Source organism: Polyodon spathula, chromosome 45 (assembly GCF_017654505.1).
Source record: "Polyodon spathula isolate WHYD16114869_AA chromosome 45, ASM1765450v1, whole genome shotgun sequence".
NCBI lineage: Eukaryota > Metazoa > Chordata > Actinopteri > Acipenseriformes > Polyodontidae > Polyodon > Polyodon spathula.
Window position 1 is genome coordinate 1,957,821 of NC_054578.1, and position 18,237 is coordinate 1,976,057.

General features: G+C 46.4%; 1 protein-coding gene across 3 annotated transcripts; it reads left to right on the top strand.

The window, feature by feature from the left end:
• The first annotated feature begins 516 nt into the window (after nucleotides 1-516).
• nucb1 (nucleobindin 1) lies at nucleotides 517-15,520 on the top strand. 3 transcript variants are annotated; one of them, XM_041237645.1, is made up of 13 exons: nucleotides 517-538; nucleotides 4,817-4,949; nucleotides 5,754-5,861; nucleotides 5,987-6,119; nucleotides 6,444-6,547; nucleotides 6,884-7,069; nucleotides 7,168-7,258; nucleotides 7,965-8,023; nucleotides 8,379-8,471; nucleotides 9,945-10,034; nucleotides 12,259-12,429; nucleotides 12,866-12,980; nucleotides 15,392-15,520. In XM_041237645.1, the coding sequence occupies exons 2-13, from the start codon at nucleotides 4,821-4,823 to the stop codon at nucleotides 15,496-15,498; spliced, it is 1,386 nt and encodes a 461-aa protein (XP_041093579.1). In that variant the 5' UTR covers nucleotides 517-538; nucleotides 4,817-4,820; the 3' UTR covers nucleotides 15,499-15,520. The 3 variants fall into 3 exon arrangements, with proteins under 3 accessions (XP_041093579.1, XP_041093577.1, XP_041093578.1); XM_041237643.1 differs by lacking the exon at nucleotides 517-538 and adding an exon at nucleotides 1,471-1,602; XM_041237644.1 differs by lacking the exon at nucleotides 517-538 and adding an exon at nucleotides 1,471-1,602 and having other exon boundaries at nucleotides 4,820-4,949.
• The last annotated feature ends 2,717 nt before the right edge of the window (nucleotides 15,521-18,237 follow it).

Here is an 18,237-nt window from a genome sequence, read left to right on the forward strand (position 1 = left end):
TTCTGTTAAAAACGTAACACCACCCTGTACTCTGTGTATCAGATCTTAACCTTGAGTTGCATTATCACCAAACTAATAGAACAGAATGGTCTTTAGCAGGTAGTTGTTTTTGATGCTAATAATAATAAGAAGAATAATGGCAGCCAGCAAATTGGAATGAATCTTACTTTGTTTGAAGTTTGTTTGTTCTGTTTTTCTCCTTCTGTAGTGATTTATAGATCAGAGCAAGCGGGAGACAATCCCTCCTGAAAAAATCAAAAATTCTGATGGTGCAACCTTCAAAACGTTCCCTCTCCAATAACTCCCCAAGAGCGACGTCCTGTGTGACGAGAGAACCCCCCCCCCCCACAAACGTACGTAGGTCATTTTTACGGGCGCGAGAGGTAGATACAGATGTTACTTTTAAGATGTTCCTCTCCAAATATAAAAAATCTGTCACTAAATGTTTCAGGTGTATCTGAAATCAGACTTTCTCGTGCTGCTGCGTCTCTCAGTGTGTCTCTGTCTAAGGAGAGTTAGATACAGAGTTACTTTTAAGGTTTCTCTCCCAAATATAAATCTGTTTCAAATGTTTCAGTTCTCTGAATCCGCCTTGTGTGCGTCTCTCAGTGTGTCTGTGTCTCAGTGTGTGTGTGTGTGTGTCTGTGTCTCAGTGTGTGTTTCTCAGTGTGTGTGTGTGTGTGTGTCTCAGTGTGTCTGTGTCTCAGTGTGTGTGTGTGTGTGTCTGTCTCAGTTTGTGTTTCTCAGTGTGTGTGTGTGTTTATTGTCGATAAAATAAATTAAAAAAAACAACTTGTGAACAGTAATTAATTACTATGATGATGTCATAAATCGATGACGTCACAACTGTGTGACGTCACAATTAGCCTGGAGCCCAACGCACCACGGGGGAGGTGGGGGGGGGGTGCGTGACGAGGGTATGGTTTCAAGTGAGAGGCTGTGCTGTGATTGGATACAGACCGAGAGGCTGATGAGAGTCATGGAGCCCGCTTGTTTCCGCGGGTTTGAAAGCGGAGTCCCGCTTGTTTTGGGCTTGTTTTCGCGGGTCGGAAAGTGAAGCCTCGCTTGTTTTGGGCTTGTTTCCGCGGTTTGGAAAGTGAAGCCTCGCTTGTTTTTGGGCTTGTTTTCCGCGGGTTGGAAAGTGAAGCCTCGCTTGTTTTGGGCTTGTTTCCGCGGGTTGGAAAGTGAAGCCTCGCTTGTTTTGGGCTTGTTTCCGCGGGTTGGAAAGTGAAGCCTCGCTTGTTTTGGGCTTGTTTCCGCGGGTTGGAAAGTGGAGCCCCGCTTGTTTTGGGCTTGTTTCCGCGGGTTGGAAAGTGGAGCCCCGCTTGTTTTGGGCTTGTTTCCGCTGGTTGGAAAGTGAAGCCTCGCTTGTTTTGGGCTTGTTTTCCGCGGGTTGGAAAGTGGAGTCCCGCTTGTTTTGGGCTTGTTTCCGCGGTTGTGACGTCACGCCAACAGAAGCGCATAGGGCGGTCTCCGGTGACGTCAGGGCGGACCTTGAACTGGTTCCGGGAAGCTGAGACAAGCGGGTATCCGGAGGAAAAAAAAAATCGTGTAAACAACTGATTACAAACAAACAAACAAACAAACAAACAACTACATCAGGTAATAAAAAAGAAAAATGAAGCGAAACTAAAGCAGAAGCTGAATGTGAGCAGCGCTGAGAGCGCAGCCAGGCGGGCTGTGCAATACAAGCAGAGCCAAACAATAGCGAGAATAATAATAATAATACTGATAATAATAATAATAATACTGTGTGCAATGTCGGGGCTGTGCTGTGCAATACAAGCAGAGCCAAACAATAGCGAGACTATTAATAACAATACTGATAATAATAATAATAATACTGATAATAATAATAATAATACTGATAATAATAATAATAATACTGTGTGCAATGTCGGGGCTGTGCTGTGCAATACAAGCAGAGCCAAACAATAGCGAGAAATAATAATACTGATAATACTGATAATAATAATGTTATAATAATAATAATAATACTAGATAATGTGCTGTGCAATAATATCTACTGAGTATGTAATGCAAATTATCTGGACTCTATCTGCGCGTTAACTTGCCAGTATGTCTGTGTGCTGACGCGCCCCTGTGCGTGTCTGTGTTGTTGTTGTGTTGTTGTTGTGTTGTTGTTGTTGTTGTAATATATACTGTAGGACATACGCATAACACGACACTCGCATCTTGAACTGCAGAAGCTCTGTCTATGTCGTCAGATTCGAGCGTGCTACGTTGTGATAGCGCTCGCCAGAGCCCGTATATATGGCATCGCTATCTGTCTGTCATTCGGTCTATATACTGTATCTATCTTTCGTGTCTGTCCATATACTGTATCTATCTTTCTATCGTCTGTCTGTTCTGTCTATATACTGTATCTATCTTTATATCTGTCGTCACCGTCTCTGTCTATCATATCTGTATCTATTATCTCTTCTGTCGCGTCCGTATATACTGTATCTATCTCTCTAGCCCGCTCTCGGTCCGCTCGCTAGCTATACTGTAGACTATCTGTCTGCATCTGTCTCTATACTGTATCTATCTTTTAGACTCTCTTACTGTCTATATACTAGCGAGTATCTATCTTCTAGCTCTGTCTGTATCTCGTCTCTATATACTGTATCTATCTTTCTAGATATCTGTCTCTGTCTATATAATGATATATCTATATCTGTCTGTCTCTGTCTACTATACTGTATTATATTGTCTATCTCGACCGCTAATTATGATATATCCTGTCTGTCTGACCACATTATACTGTAATCTCGCTATTATCTGTCTGTCTGTATCTATCTGTCTATCTATGTCTGTCTCTGTCCTATATACTATCACGATCTTCTATCCTCTGTCTGTAGACTCTGTCACTATTACGTCTGTATCTATCTGTCTATCTGTATCTGTCTGTCTCTGTATATATACTGTATCTATCGCTTATCTCTGTCCTGTCTCTGTCTATTACTGTATCTGTTCTAAGCGCCCTCGATGCGCTGGTCGCCCTGTCTGTCTGTATCTGTTGTATGTCTGTTTCTGTCTAGCACTGTATCTATATGTCTGTCTATCTCTGTAGAAAGCATAGGACTGTATCTATCTTCTATCTGTCTTGACTGTATCTACTGTATCATGTTTCTATCTGTCTTGTCTATCTGTCTGTCTGTATCTGTCTATATACTGTATCTATCTTTCTATCTGTCTGTCTGTCTCTGTCTATATACTGTATCTATCTTTCTATCTGTCTGTCTGTCTATATACTGTATCTATCTTTCTATCTGTCTGTCTGTCTGTATATACTGTATCTATCTATCTATCTGTCTGTCTGTCTATGTCTATATACTATCTATCTTTCTATCTGTCTGTCTGTCTATATACTGTATCTATCTTTCTATCTGTCTGTATGTCTGTCTATATACTGTATCTATCTTCTCTATCTGTCTGTCTGTCTATATACTGTATCTATCTTTCTATCTGTCTGTCTGTCTATATACTGTATCTATCTTTCTATCTGTCTGTCTGTCTATATACTGTATCTATCTTTCTATCTATCTGTCTGTCTCTGTCTATATACTGTATCTATCTTTCTATCTGTCTGTCTGTCTCTGTCTATATACTGTATCTATCTTTCTATCTGTCTGTCTCTGTCTATATACTGTATCTATCTGTCTATCTGTCTCTGTCTATATACTGTATCTATCTTTCTATCTTTCTGTCTGTATACTGTCTATCTATACTGTATCTATCTGTCTGTCTGTCTGTCTGTCTGTCTATCTATCTATCTATCTGTCTGTCTGTCTGTCTGTCTATATACTGTATCTATCTTTCTATCTGTCTGTCTGTCTATATACTGTATCTATCTTTCTATCTGTCTGTCTGTCTATATGTCTATCTATCTTTCTATCTATCTGTCTGTCTCTGTCTATATACTGTATCTATCTTTCTATCTATCTGTCTGTCTCTGTCTATATACTGTATCTATCTTTCTGTCTGTCTGTCTGTCTCTGTATCTGTCTGTCTGTCTCTGTCTATATACTGTATCTATCTTTCTATCTATCTGTCTGTCTCTGTCTATATACTGTATCTATCTTTCTATCTGTCTGTCTGTCTGTCTATATACTGTATCTATCTGTCTCTGTCTATATACTGTATCTATCTGTCTGTCTGTATCTGTCTATATACTGTATCTATCTGTCTGTCTGTCTATATACTGTATCTATCTTTCTATCTGTCTGTCTGTCTATATACTGTATCTATCTTTCTATCTGTCTGTCTGTCTATATACTGTATCTATCTTTCTATCTGTCTGTCTGTCTATATACTGTATCTATCTTTCTATCTGTCTGTCTGTCTATATACTGTATCTATCTTTCTATCTGTCTGTCTGTCTATATACTGTATCTATCTTTCTATCTATCTGTCTGTCTCTGTCTATATACTGTATCTATCTTTCTATCTCTGTCTGTCTCTGTCTATATACTGTATCTATCTTTCTATCTGTCTGTCTGTCTATATACTGTATCTATCTGTCTGTCTGTCTATATACTGTATCTATCTTTCTATCTGTCTGTATCTGTCTATATACTGTATCTATCTGTCTCTGTCTATATACTGTATCTATCTTTCTATCTATCTGTCTGTCTCTGTCTATATATACTGTATCTATTTTTCTATCTGTCTGTCTGTCTGTCTGTCTGTCTGTCTGCTGTAGTCTAGTCTTACATGTTCAGTTTTAAAGCATGTTTTTGGTTGTAAGTCTACGCTCCCTGACCCCCCCCCCCCCCCCTCTCGGGCCCCTCCTGTTCTCTCTGTCCCGTAGCAGAATGACCGTTTCTCGCTTCGTTCAGTACTCGGCCCTCCTGGCTTTGGCCTGGTCGGTCCCGATTGACCGGAACACGAGACCCCCGTCCTCCAAGGAAAACAAACCAGCCGAGGAGCAACCAGAGAACCAGGTCAGGGAGTTTCAACAGCCCTAGCATTGTATATTATACAGAGTCACGAAAAACTACAGCTCCCAGCATGCCACTGCACCAGCAGTAACAGTGAGGGGTGCTGGGAGCTATAGTTCAATAGTTGAATATATTATACAGCAAAACCAAACACGATTCAGACACCCCCCTGAGTTTCAATAGCCATAGTTTAATATATTATACAGCAACACCAAACACGATTCAGACACCCCCCTGAGTTTCAATAGCCATAGTTTAATATATTATACAGCAACACCAAACACGATTCAGACACCCCCCTGAGTTTCAATAGCCATAGTTTAATATATTATACAGCAACACCAAACACGATTCAGACACCCCCCTGAGTTTCAATAGCCATAGTTTAATATATTATACAGCAACACCAAACACGATTCAGACACCCCCCTGAGTTTCAATAGCCATAGTTTAATATATTATACAGCAACACCAAACACGATTCAGACACCCCCCTGAGTTTCAATAGCCATAGTTTAATATATTATACAGCAACACCAAACACGATTCAGACACCCCCCTGAGTTTCAATAGCCATAGTTTAATATATTATACAGCAACACCAAACACGATTCAGACACCCCCCTGAGTTTCAATAGCCATAGTTTAATATATTATACAGCAACACCAAACACGATTCAGACACCCCCCTGAGTTTCAATAGCCATAGTTTAATATATTATACAGCAACACCAAACACGATTCAGACACCCCCCTGAGTTTCAATAGCTCAGTGTCTCAGTGTCTCGGTGTCTCTCTGTCTCTCAGGACACTGGTTTGTATTATGATCGTTATCTAAGGGAGGTCATCGATGTCCTGGAGACAGACCCTCACTTTCGGGAGAAGCTGCAGGCCGCCAACGCTGACGACATCAAGGTGAGGGACCAGTGCGCTGTCCGGTTTGTTTAGGACGTCCTTTCAGAGGCGTGTGTTCCAAGCTCTGTGTGTGTGTGTTGTGTGTCTCTGTGTGTTCAGTGGTTTACACTCAGTGTGTGTTTCAGAGTGGGAAGCTCAGTAAAGAGCTGGATTTCGTGGGACATCACGTTCGCTCCAAGCTGGACGAGCTGAAGAGACAGGAAGTGTCCCGTCTGCGCATGCTCATCAAGGCTAAGATGGACGCCACCGCCCACCAGAGTGAGACACAGAATCTCTCTCTCCCCCCCTCTCTCCTCTCTCTTCTCTCACTCCCCTCCTCTCCTCCTCTCCTTCTCCCCTCCTCTCACTCCTCACTCCCTCCATCCACCACAGTGAGACCCAGACTCTCTCCTCTCCTCCCCTCCTCCTGCCCTCACTCCTCAACTTCTCTCTCCTCCTCACCCTTCTCCCTCCCTCTGTCTGTCTCTCTCTAGATTAACCTCTCCTCTCTCTCCTCTCCTCTCTCTCCTCTCCTCTCTCCTCTCTCCTCTCTCCTCTCTCCTCTCTCTCTCGCTCTCTCTCTCTCTCCTCTCCTCTCTCTAGATGTCCAGATGGATCATGCTGCTCTCCTCAAGCAGTTTCAACACCTGGACCAGCAGAACCAGCAGACCTTCGAGGCCAAAGACCTGGAGCTCCTTATAGAAACGGTTAGCTAGCCGATCAATAATCAATATCCAATACAGCATCACACACTACAGAGCAGCGAAGCGCTGTCATCTAACCTCACGAGAGCAGAGGAATGAAGAACCAACCTAAGGGAGTTCATTCTGTATAGAGGGGGTGCAATTCAATATGAGAACAAGGGAACATTATTCAGCAGCTTTCACTGGACTCTATGAAGCTGAGGGAGTTCATTCTATATAGAGGGGGTGCAATTCAATATGATAACAAGGGAACATTATTCAGCAGCTTTCACTGGACTCTATGAAGCTGAGGGAGTTTATTCTGTGATTGACGTGTGATTGGCGTGTGATTGGTCCCAGGCCACGCGTGATCTGGAGAGCTATGACTCGGCCCGTCACGAGGAATTCAAACGCTATGAGATGCTGAAGGAGCACGAGAGGAGAGAATACCTGCGGAGTCTGGACCAGGAGAAGAGAGAGAGCGAGGAGAAGAGGGAGGAGGAGAGGAGGCAGAGACACAAGGAGCACCCCAAAATCAACGTGCCCGTGAGTCAGTACAGCACACTGCAGCACAGTGCAATACAGTACAATACAATATAGCACCACGCAGTATCTCTCTCCTCTCTCTTCTCTCTCTCTCTCAGGGAAGCAGGGATCAGTTGAAGAAGGTTTGGGAGGAGACTGATGGGCTGGATCCCCAAGAATTCAACCCCAAAACATTCTTCAAACTGCACGGTGAGTTCAACCAATCAGAGCCTGAGAGAACCAGAGTTTTAACCAATCACAAACTGAGATCAGAAACGGCAAACCAGAAGAGACTGAGAGAGAAAGTCAAGTTAGCAGAGAAACGTTTTAATGCCTTCGTCACCCAGAACTGCACTGGATCAGAAACTCCAAACCAGAAGAGACTGAGAGAGAAAGTCAAGTTAGCAGAGAAACGTTTTAATGCCTTCGTCACCCAGAACTGCACTGGATCAGAAACTCCAAACCAGAAGAGACTGAGAGAGAAAGTCAAGTTAGCAGAGAAACGTTTTAATGCCTTCGTCACCCAGAACTGCACTGGATCAGAAACTCCAAACCAGAAGAGACTGAGAGAGAAAGTCAAGTTAGCAGAGAAACGTTTTAATGCCTTCGTCACCCAGAACTGCACTGGATCAGAAACTCCAAACCAGAAGAGACTGAGAGAGAAAGTCAAGTTAGCAGAGAAACGTTTTAATGCCTTCGTCACCCAGAACTGCACTGGATCAGAAACTCCAAACCAGAAGAGACTGAGAGAGAAAGTCAAGTTAGCAGAGAAACGTTTTAGGGATTATATTGTAGCTTCAAACTGAACAGGATTTGTGGGCTCTGTCTGTCTGTCTGTCTGTGTGTGTCTCTGTTCGATTGTGATGAAACTTGCTCAAGACCCATCTCTCTCCTCTCTCCTGTCTGTCTCTGTCAGATTCAAATGGAGATGGTGTTTTGGATGAACAAGAATTAGAAGCTCTCTTCACCAAAGAGGTGAGATTTAAAAACTTTTCTGTGTCTCTGAGTATCACAATACGAATCGCTTAAACTCATGTTGTCTCTCTCCTCTCTCCTCTCTCTCTCTCCTCTCCTCTCTCCCCTCTCTCCTCTCTCTCTCTCTCTCTCTCTCTCTCTCCTCTCCTCTCTCCTCCTCTCTCTCTCCCTCTCTCCTCTCTCTCTCTCCTCTCCCTCTCTCTCTCCTCTCTCTCTCTCTCTCTCTCTCCTCTCCTCTCCTCTCTCTCCTCTCTCTCTCTCTCTCTCCTCTCTCTCTCTCCTCTCTCTCTCCTCTCTCTCCTCTCTCCTCTCTCTCTCTCTCTCTCCTCTCTCTCTCTCTCTCTCTCTCTCTCAGTTGGAGAAAGTCTACGATCCTAAGAATGAAGAAGATGACATGACAGAGATGGAGGAGGAGAGGCTGAGAATGAGGGAGCATGTCATGAGAAATGTGAGTGAAAATTACATTAAAAAAATACAAAAGAAATAAATAATTTCTTTGTAAAAATGTTCACCATCTTTATTGCACTCAGTGTGATCCAGTCCAGGATTCACTGTAGTTTGAGAATAACACCCTATTGCGTCAGCAGTGGTCAGTCCAAATAAAATAACGTCACAGGCTGGGAATCAGACTCCTATTGCACAGCAGTGTGATCCAGTCCAGGTTTCACTGTGAGATCCACAGGGCTGGGAATCAGACTCCTATTGCACAGCAGTGTGATCCAGTCCAGGTTTCACTGTGAGATCCACAGGGCTGGGAATCAGACTCCTATTGCACAGCAGTGTGATCCAGTCCAGGTTTCACTGTGAGATGTGCAGGACCACAGGGCTGGGAATGACTCCTATTAAACTCACAGTGAAACCAGGAATGGATCAAACTGCACAGCAGGGCTGTGACTCCTAGTGCAGCAGGTTTCTCCTAGTCTGCTCCCAGCTTGATCAGCCCTCCTAGTGTGTCTAGCTAATCAAGCTCAGGTGTGTCTGATTATTAAACTCCCAGTGAAACCAGGACTGGATCACACTGCTGTGCAGCGGGAGTCTGATTATTAAACTCCTAGTGAAAGCAGGACTGGATCACACTGCTGTGCAGCGGGAGTCTGATTATTAAACTCCTAGTGAAAGCAGGACTGGATCACACTGCTGTGCAGCGGGAGTCTGATTATTAAACTCCTAGTGAAAGCAGGACTGGATCACACTGCTGTGCAGCGGGAGTCTGATTATTAAACTCCTAGTGAAAGCAGGACTGGATCACACTGCTGTGCAGCGGGAGTCTGATTATTAAACTCCTAGTGAAAGCAGGACTGGATCACACTGCTGTGCAGCGGGAGTCTGATTATTAAACTCCTAGTGAAAGCAGGACTGGATGACACTGCTGTGCAGCGGGAGTCTGATTATTAAACTCCTAGTGAAAGCAGGACTGGATCACACTGCTGTGCAGCGGGAGTCTGATTATTAAACTCCTAGTGAAAGCAGGACTGGATCACACTGCTGTGCAGCGGGAGTCTGATTATTAAACTCCTAGTGAAAGCAGGACTGGATCACACTGCTGTGCAGCGGGAGTCTGATTATTAAACTCCTAGTGAAAGCAGGACTGGATCACACTGCTGTGCAGCGGGAGTCTGATTATTAAACTCCTAGTGAAAGCAGGACTGGATCACACTGCTGTGCAGCGGGAGTCTGATTCCCAGCCCTGTAGATTCCCTACGAGAGAGCGTCAGTACAAGAGATCAATACACTGTAATAGAGAGATCAATACATCATAATAGAGAGATCAATACCTTATAGAGAGACCAATTATAATAGAGAGATCAATACACTATAGCACAGAGATCAATAAAGATTTGGAAAATTGAAGTTTTGTAAAACAGATTGTGATTGGGGTCTCATCCGTTTGATCTTCTCTCCTTTGCTTTTTCCTGCGCAGGTGGATGCGAACCGCGATCGACTCGTCACCCTGGAAGAATTCCTGAAATCCACAGAGCGAAAAGACTTTGCCAATACTGACGAATGGAAGGTGAGTGAGGGGGGGCTTCCAACTGCACCTCATTATCACTGACGCCGTGTGCGTCTCTGTGCCTCTCTCTCATTAGCGGTGACGCTGTGTGTGTCTCTGTGCCTCTCTCTCATTAGCGGTGACGCTGTGTGTGTCTCTGTGCCTCTCTCTCATTAGCAGTGACGCTGTGTGTGTCTCTCTCTCTCTCTCATTAGCAGTGACGCTGTGTGTGTCTCTGCAGTGACGCTGTGTGTGTCTCTCTCTCTCATTAGCAGTGACGCTGTGTGTGTCTCTCTCTCTCTCTCATTAGCAGTGACGCTGTGTGTGTCTCTCTCTCTCTCATTAGCAGTGACGCTGTGTGTGTCTCTCTCTCTCTCTCATTAGCGGTGACGCTGTGTGTGTCTCTGTGCCTCTCTCTCATTAGCAGTGACGCTGTGTGTGTCTCTGTGTCCTCTCTCTCATTAGCAGTGACGCTGTGTGTGTCTCTCTCTCTCTCTCATTAGCAGTGACGCTGTGTGTGTCTCTGTGCCTCTCTCTCATTAGCGGTGACGCTGTGTGTGTCTCTCTCTCTCTCATTAGCAGTGACGCTGTGTGTGTCTCTGTCTCTCTCTCTCATTAGCGGTGACGCTGTGTGTGTCTCTCTCTCTCTCATTAGCAGTGACGCTGTGTGTGTCTCTCTCTCTCTCATTAGCGGTGACGCTGTGTGTGTCTCTCTCTCTCTCATTAGCAGTGACGCTGTGTGTGTCTCTCTGCTCTCTCTCATTAGCGGTGACGCTGTGTGTGTCTCTGTGCTCTCTCTCTCATTAGCGGTGACGCTGTGTGTGTCTCTGTGCCTCTCTCTCATTAGCGGTGACGCTGTGTGTGTCTCTCTCTCTCTCATTAGCGGTGACGCTGTGTGTGTCTCTCTCTCTCTCTCATTAGCAGTGACGCTGTGTGTGTCTCTCTCTCTCTCTCTCATTAGCAGTGACGCTGTGTGTGTCTCTCTCTCTCTCATTAGCAGTGACGCTGTGTGTGTCTCTCTCTCTCTCTCATTAGCGGTGACGCTGTGTGTGTCTCTCTCTCTCTCATTAGCGGTGACGCTGTGTGTGTCTCTGTGCCTCTCTCTCATTAGCAGTGACGCTGTGTGTGTCTCTCTCTCTCTCTCTCTCTCTCTAGCGCAGTGACGCTGTGTGTGTCTCTCTCTCTCTCATTAGCGGTGACGCTGTGTGTGTCTCTCTCTCTCTCTCATTAGCAGTGACGCTGTGTGTGTCTCTCTCTCTCTCATTAGCGGTGACGCTGTGTGTGTCTCTCTCTCTCTCTCATTAGCAGTGACGCTGTGTGTGTCTCTGTGCCTCTCTCTCATTAGCAGTGACGCTGTGTGTGTCTCTCTCTCTCTCTGACGCTGTGTGTGTCTTAGCGGTGACGCTGTGTGTGTCTCTGTGTGTGTCTCTCTCTCTCATTAGCAGTGACGCTGTGTGTGTCTCTCTCTCTCTCTCATTAGCAGTGACGCTGTGTGTGTCTCTCTCTCTCTCTCTCATTAGCAGTGACGCTGTGTGTGTCTCTCTCTCTCTCTCATTAGCAGTGACGCTGTGTGTGTCTCTGTCTCTCTCTCTCATTAGCAGTGACGCTGTGTGTGTCTCTCTCTCTCTTTAGCAGTGACGCTGTGTGTGTCTCTGTGCCTCTCTCTCATTAGCAGTGACGCTGTGTGTGTCTCTCTCTCTCTCATTAGCAGTGACGCTGTGTGTGTCTCTCTCTCTCTCTCATTAGCGGTGACGCTGTGTGTGTCTCTCTCTCTCTCTCATTAGCAGTGACGCTGTGTGTGTCTCTCTCTCTCTCATTAGCGGTGACGCTGTGTGTGTCTCTCTCTCATTAGCAGTGACGCTGTGTGTGTCTCTCTCTCTCTCTCATTAGCGGTGACGCTGTGTGTGTCTCTGTGCCTCTCTCTCATTAGCAGTGACGCTGTGTGTGTCTCTGTGCCTCTCTCTCATTAGCAGTGACGCTGTGTGTGTCTCTGTGCCTCTCTCTCATTAGCAGTGACGCTGTGTGTGTCTCTCTCTCTCTCTCATTAGCAGTGACGCTGTGTGTGTCTCTCTCTCTCTCATTAGCGGTGACGCTGTGTGTGTCTCTGTGCCTCTCTCTCATTAGCAGTGACGCTGTGTGTGTCTCTCTCTCTCTCATTAGCAGTGACGCTGTGTGTGTCTCTCTCTCTCTCTCATTAGCAGTGACGCTGTGTGTGTGTGGTTTTTTTTTTTGTATTTTCTGTCAGACTGTGGATGAAAAGCCTGTGTATACGGAGGAGGAGCTAAGGCAGTTTGAGGCGGAGCTTATGGCTCAGGAGGCGGAGCTTGGGAAGAGGGCGGAGGAACTGAAGAGAGAGCATGAAGAACTGAAAGAGAGAGAGAGAGAGCTGGAGCTACAGAAGAGAGAGTACCAGCAGGTGAGAGAGAGGGAGAGGAGAGAGAGAGAGAGAGAGAGGAGAGAGAGAGAGGAGAGAGAGAGAGAGAGAGAGAGAGAGAGAGAGAGAGAGGAGAGAGAGAGAGAGAGAGGAGGAGAGAGGAGAGGAGAGAGAGAGAGAGGAGAGAGAGGAGAGAGGAGAGAGAGAGAGGAGAGGAGAGGAGAAAGAAAGAGAGAGGAGAGAGAGAGAGAGGAGAGAGAGGAGAGAGAGGGGAGAGAGGGGAGAGAGGGGAGAGAGGAGAGGAGAAAGGGGCGCTTGTCTGATTGTGATGAAACTCTCCCTTCTTTACCTCACAAGTTATTGAGAGGAGCAGAATCTGGGGGATCATATTTAAGTCATATTTGAGTTAAGATTATTATTGTTTGTTTCGTGTTAATTTATTTTTCTATATATAATTTATTTTTATTTTTTTAATCAGGCAGTAATCCAGATGGCTCAGAGACAGAAGGCCCCTCAGGCAGCTGAAGGGCAGCCTCCCTCGGGTCCTAACGGAGAGCTGCAGTTCCACGGCGAAAACAAGGGGGCAGCAGAGAGTGAGTCGTTCATAGCAAGCATGTCTGTGTGTCTGTCTGTCTGTCCTGCACCTCCATTCACTACACAGCTCCTAGAATAACTCTCTGAATCTCCCCTGCCTGTCCCGCACCTCCATTCACTACACAGCTCCTAGAATAACTCTCTGAATCTCCCCTGCCTGTCCCGCACCTCCATTCACTACACAGCTCCTAGAATAACTCTCTGAATCTCCCCTGTCTGTCCCGCACCTCCATTCACTACACAGCTCCTAGAATAACTCTCTGAATCTCCCCTGTCTGTCCCGCACCTCCATTCACTACACAGCTCCTAGAATAACTCTCTGAATCTCCCCTGTCTGTCCCGCACCTCCATTCACTACACAGCTCCTAGAATAACTCTCTGAATCTCCCCTGCCTGTCCCGCACCTCCATTCACTACACAGCTCCTAGAATAACTCTCTGAATCTCCCCTGTCTGTCCCGCACCTCCATTCACTACACAGCTCCTAGAATAACTCTCTGAATCTCCCCTGTCTGTCCCGCACCTCCATTCACTACACAGCTCCTAGAATAACTCTCTGAATCTCCCCTGTCTGTCCCGCACCTCCATTCACTACACAGCTCCTAGAATAACTCTCTGAATCTCCCCTGTCTGTCCCGCACCTCCATTCACTACACAGCTCCTAGAATAACTCTCTGAATCTCCCCTGTCTGTCCCGCACCTCCATTCACTACACAGCTCCTAGAATAACTCTCTGAATCTCCCCTGTCTGTCCCGCACCTCCATTCACTACACAGCTCCTAGAATAACTCTCTGAATCTCCCCTGTCTGTCCCGCACCTCCATTCACTACACAGCTCCTAGAATAACTCTCTGAATCTCCCCTGCCTGTCCCGCACCTCCATTCACTACACAGCTCCTAGAATAACTCTCTGAATCTCCCCTGTCTGTCCCGCACCTCCATTCACTACACAGCTCCTAGAATAACTCTCTGAATCTCCCCTGTCTGTCCCGCACCTCCATTCACTACACAGCTCCTAGAATAACTCTCTGAATCTCCCCTGTCTGTCCCGCACCTCCATTCACTACACAGCTCCTAGAATAACTCTCTGAATCTCCCCTGTCTGTCCCGCACCTCCATTCACTACACAGCTCCTAGAATAACTCTCTGAATCTCCCCTGTCTGTCCCGCACCTCCATTCACTACACAGCTCCTAGAATAACTCTCTGAATCTCCCCTGTCTGTCCCGCACCTCCATTCACTACACAGCTCCTAGAATAACTCTCTGAATCTCCCCTGTCTGTCCCGCACCTCCATTCACTACACAGCTCCTAGAATAACTCTCTGAATCTCCCCTGTCTGTCCCGCACCTCCATTCACTACACAGCTCCTAGAATAACTCTCTGAATCTCCCCTGTCTGTCCCGCACCTCCATTCACTACACAGCTCCTAGAATAACTCTCTGAATCTCCCCTGTCTGTCCCGCACCTCCATTCACTACACAGCTCCTAGAATAACTCTCTGAATCTCCCCTGCCTGTCCCGCACCTCCATTCACTACACAGCTCCTAGAATAACTCTCTGAATCTCCCCTGTCTGTCCCGCACCTCCATTCACTACACAGCTCCTAGAATAACTCTCTGAATCTCCCCTGTCTGTCCCGCACCTCCATTCACTACACAGCTCCTAGAATAACTCTCTGAATCTCCCCTGTCTGTCCCGCACCTCCATTCACTACACAGCTCCTAGAATAACTCTCTGAATCTCCCCTGTCTGTCCCGCACCTCCATTCACTACACAGCTCCTAGAATAACTCTCTGAATCTCCCCTGTCTGTCCCGCACCTCCATTCACTACACAGCTCCTAGAATAACTCTCTGAATCTCCCCTGTCTGTCCCGCACCTCCATTCACTACACAGCTCCTAGAATAACTCTCTGAATCTCCCCTGCCTGTCCCGCACCTCCATTCACTACACAGCTCCTAGAATAACTCTCTGAATCTCCCCTGTCTGTCCCGCACCTCCATTCACTACACAGCTCCTAGAATAACTCTCTGAATCTCCCCTGTCTGTCCCGCACCTCCATTCACTACACAGCTCCTAGAATAACTCTCTGAATCTCCCCTGCCTGTCCCGCACCTCCATTCACTACACAGCTCCTAGAATAACTCTCTGAATCTCCCCTGTCTGTCCCGCACCTCCATTCACTACACAGCTCCTAGAATAACTCTCTGAATCTCCCCTGTCTGTCCTGCACCTCCATTCACTACACAGCTCCTAGAATAACTCTCTGAATCTCCCCTGTCTGTCCCGCACCTCCATTCACTACACAGCTCCTAGAATAACTCTCTGAATCTCCCCTGCCTGTCCCGCACCTCCATTCACTACACAGCTCCTAGAATAACTCTCTGAATCTCTCCTGTCTGTCCTCCAGATTCTCTCCCAGTTGAAGACAGGAAACCAGTTCAAGCCGCACCAGTAGCTGATGGCAACCCAGCTCCAGCTGAGCCTCCCCAGAACCAACCAGAACAGACCCCCTAAACCAATCAGCGCTGCCCCCCCCTCAAAACGAGTTTAATACCCCACTGTTTACCCCCTGACATACTGCCCTCATCTTCTGTGTAAAATCAGCTGAAAACATCTCTGACAAAACCAGACGAATCTGTGATCCTGACTGTACAGTTAGAGAATCTTTAAGAACTATGTACCAAGGAAGGGGTGTTTAAGGGAGTGTCGTGTGGAGGGGGCCCGACGAGGTAAAAGACGAGACGTCGGGACCCTTTCCCAAAACGAACCCTTAACATTCAAAAACCTCCCACAATCCCTCACACCCTCCCCGGCTGCGCCAATTCTGCTCTGCAGCCCTGGGAAAGGGGTTGCTGGGAATTGTAGTTTTCTCCCTAGACAATTGCCGGGTTAAGAACTACATCTCCCACAAGCCCCCCCATGCTGATCCTCCTTTGCAGCCCTTGGAAGGGGTTGCTGGGAGTTGTAGTTCTCTACCTGGACATGGGTGTTTACTGCAATGGGCTAAGAACTACATCTCCCACAATCCCCACAATCTCCAGCCCTGCTGATTCTCCTCTGCAGCCCTTGGAAGGGGTTGCTGGGAATTGTAGTTCTCCACCTGGACAATGCCACTGCATTGTCCTTGATATGAAATCTTCAAAGTGTTTTTGAGATGTGGTTTACTGTTATTTGCTAATGGTTTGTGAATTATTGGAAATTATAATTTGTATTGTTGTGTTGAGTTGTGTGTGTTTCCAATAAAGACAATTAAAATATAATATTCAAATAAGTTCATTGTACAGTATTTGTTTTTCACCACTAGATGGGGGTGCAGAACAGGGATGTTATTAAAATATGTTTTAAATCTGTAACCCTGCTCAAACTCCTGGCTCCTGATCATTGTAATAATAATAATAATAATAATACCTGACTTCATTGAGGGGCGCTCTGAGCCCCAGGACTGGGTGCAGCAGCAGCAGGGCTAGTGTGAGTTTGTAACCCTGCTCAAACTCCTGGCTCCTGATCATTGCAATATTAATAATACTAGACTTCATTGAGGGGAGCTCTGAACCCCAGGACTGGGTGCAGCAGCAGCAGGGCTAGTGTGAGTTTCTAACCCTGCTCAAACTCCTGGCTCCTGATCATTGCAATATTAATAATACTAGACTTCATTGAGGGGAGCTCTGAACCCCAGGACTGGGTGCAGCAGCAGCAGGGCTAGTGTGAGTTTGTAACCCTGCTCAAACTCCTGGCTCCTGATCATTGCAATATTAATAATACTAGACTTCATTGAGGGGAGCTCTGAACCCCAGGACTGGGTGCAGCAGCAGCAGCAGGGCTAGTGTGAGTTTCTAACCCTGCTCAAACTCCTGGCTCCTGATCATTGCAATATTAATAATAATAAAAGACTTCATTGAGGGGAGCTCTGAGCCCCAGGACTGGGTGCAGCAGCAGCAGCAAGGCTAGTGTGAGTTTCTAACCCTGCTCAAACTCCTGGCTCCTGATCATTGTAATAATAATACTAAATAGTTAATAATACTAGACTTCATTGAGGGGAGCTCTGAACCCCAGGACTGGGTGCAGCAGCAGCAGGGCTAGTGTGAGTTTGTAACCCTGCTCAAACTCCTGCCTCCTGATCATTGCAATATTAATAATACTAGACTTCATTGAGGGGAGCTCTGAACCCCAGGACTGGGTGCAGCAGCAGCAGGGCTAGTGTGAGTTTCTAACCCTGCTCAAACTCCTGGCTCCTGATCATTGCAATATTAATAATACTAGACTTCATTGAGGGGAGCTCTGAACCCCAGGACTGGGTGCAGCAGCAGCAGCAGGGCTAGTGTGAGTTTCTAACCCTGCTCAAACTCCTGGCTCCTGATCATTGCAATATTAATAATACTAGACTTCATTGAGGGGAGCTCTGAACCCCAGGACTGGGTGCAGCAGCAGCAGGGCTAGTGTGAGTTTGTAACCCTGCTCAAACTCCTGGCTCCTGATCATTGCAATATTAATAATACTAGACTTCATTGAGGGGAGCTCTGAACCCCAGGACTGGGAGCAGCAGCAGCAGGGCTAGTGTGAGTTTGTAACCCTGCTCAAACTCCTGGCTCCTGATCATTGCAATATTAATAATACTAGACTTCATTGAGGGGAGCTCTGAACCCCAGGACTGGGTGCAGCAGCAGCAGCAGGGCTAGTGTGAGTTTCTAACCCTGCTCAAACTCCTGCCTCCTGATCATTGCAATATTAATAATAATAATACTAGACTTCATTGAGGGGAGTTCTGAACCCCAGGACTGGGTGCAGCAGCAGCAGGGCTAGTGTGAGTTTCTAACCCTGCTCAAACTCCTGCAGGGATCATTGCAATATTAATAATACTAAAATACTTCATTGAGGGGAGCTCTGAACCCCAGGACTGGGTGCAGCAGCAAAAGGCACTCTGTGTTTTGCGTGTCACAGTGACATTACAGTCCCCGTCAACCCTTGGGAGTGTCACATTTTAACACACTCCCCCGGGGCCCCGCCGGGGGCGGAGAGGCGAAAAAGGGGCAGGAGAGAGAGAGAGGGGAGTGGGCAGGTTCAAGGACTCTCTGCCAGGCAGACACTAGAAGGGCTGCCGAACTGTTTACTGTGAGTAGAGCGTCTCTCTCTTTCTCTCTCATTCTGTCTTATAATTTGTGTGTTCTTTGCTCTATTTTTCTTTAAAAAAAAAATCTGTGTTCTATCTATCGATCTATTTTGTCTGTCTGTCTGCAGCTTTAATGAAACTAAACT

Excerpts from the sequence above, each read along its gene's own strand:
- nucb1 (XM_041237645.1), top strand. The coding sequence starts at position 4,821 with ATGACCGTTTCTCGCTTCGTTCAGTACTCGGCCCTCCTGGCTTTGGCC. Across the intron at positions 6,120-6,443 it reads GGACGCCACCGCCCACCAGA|ATGTCCAGATGGATCATGCT; the intron begins GTGAGACACAGA and ends TCCTCTCTCTAG. Across the intron at positions 10,035-12,258 it reads CCAATACTGACGAATGGAAG|ACTGTGGATGAAAAGCCTGT; the intron begins GTGAGTGAGGGG and ends ATTTTCTGTCAG.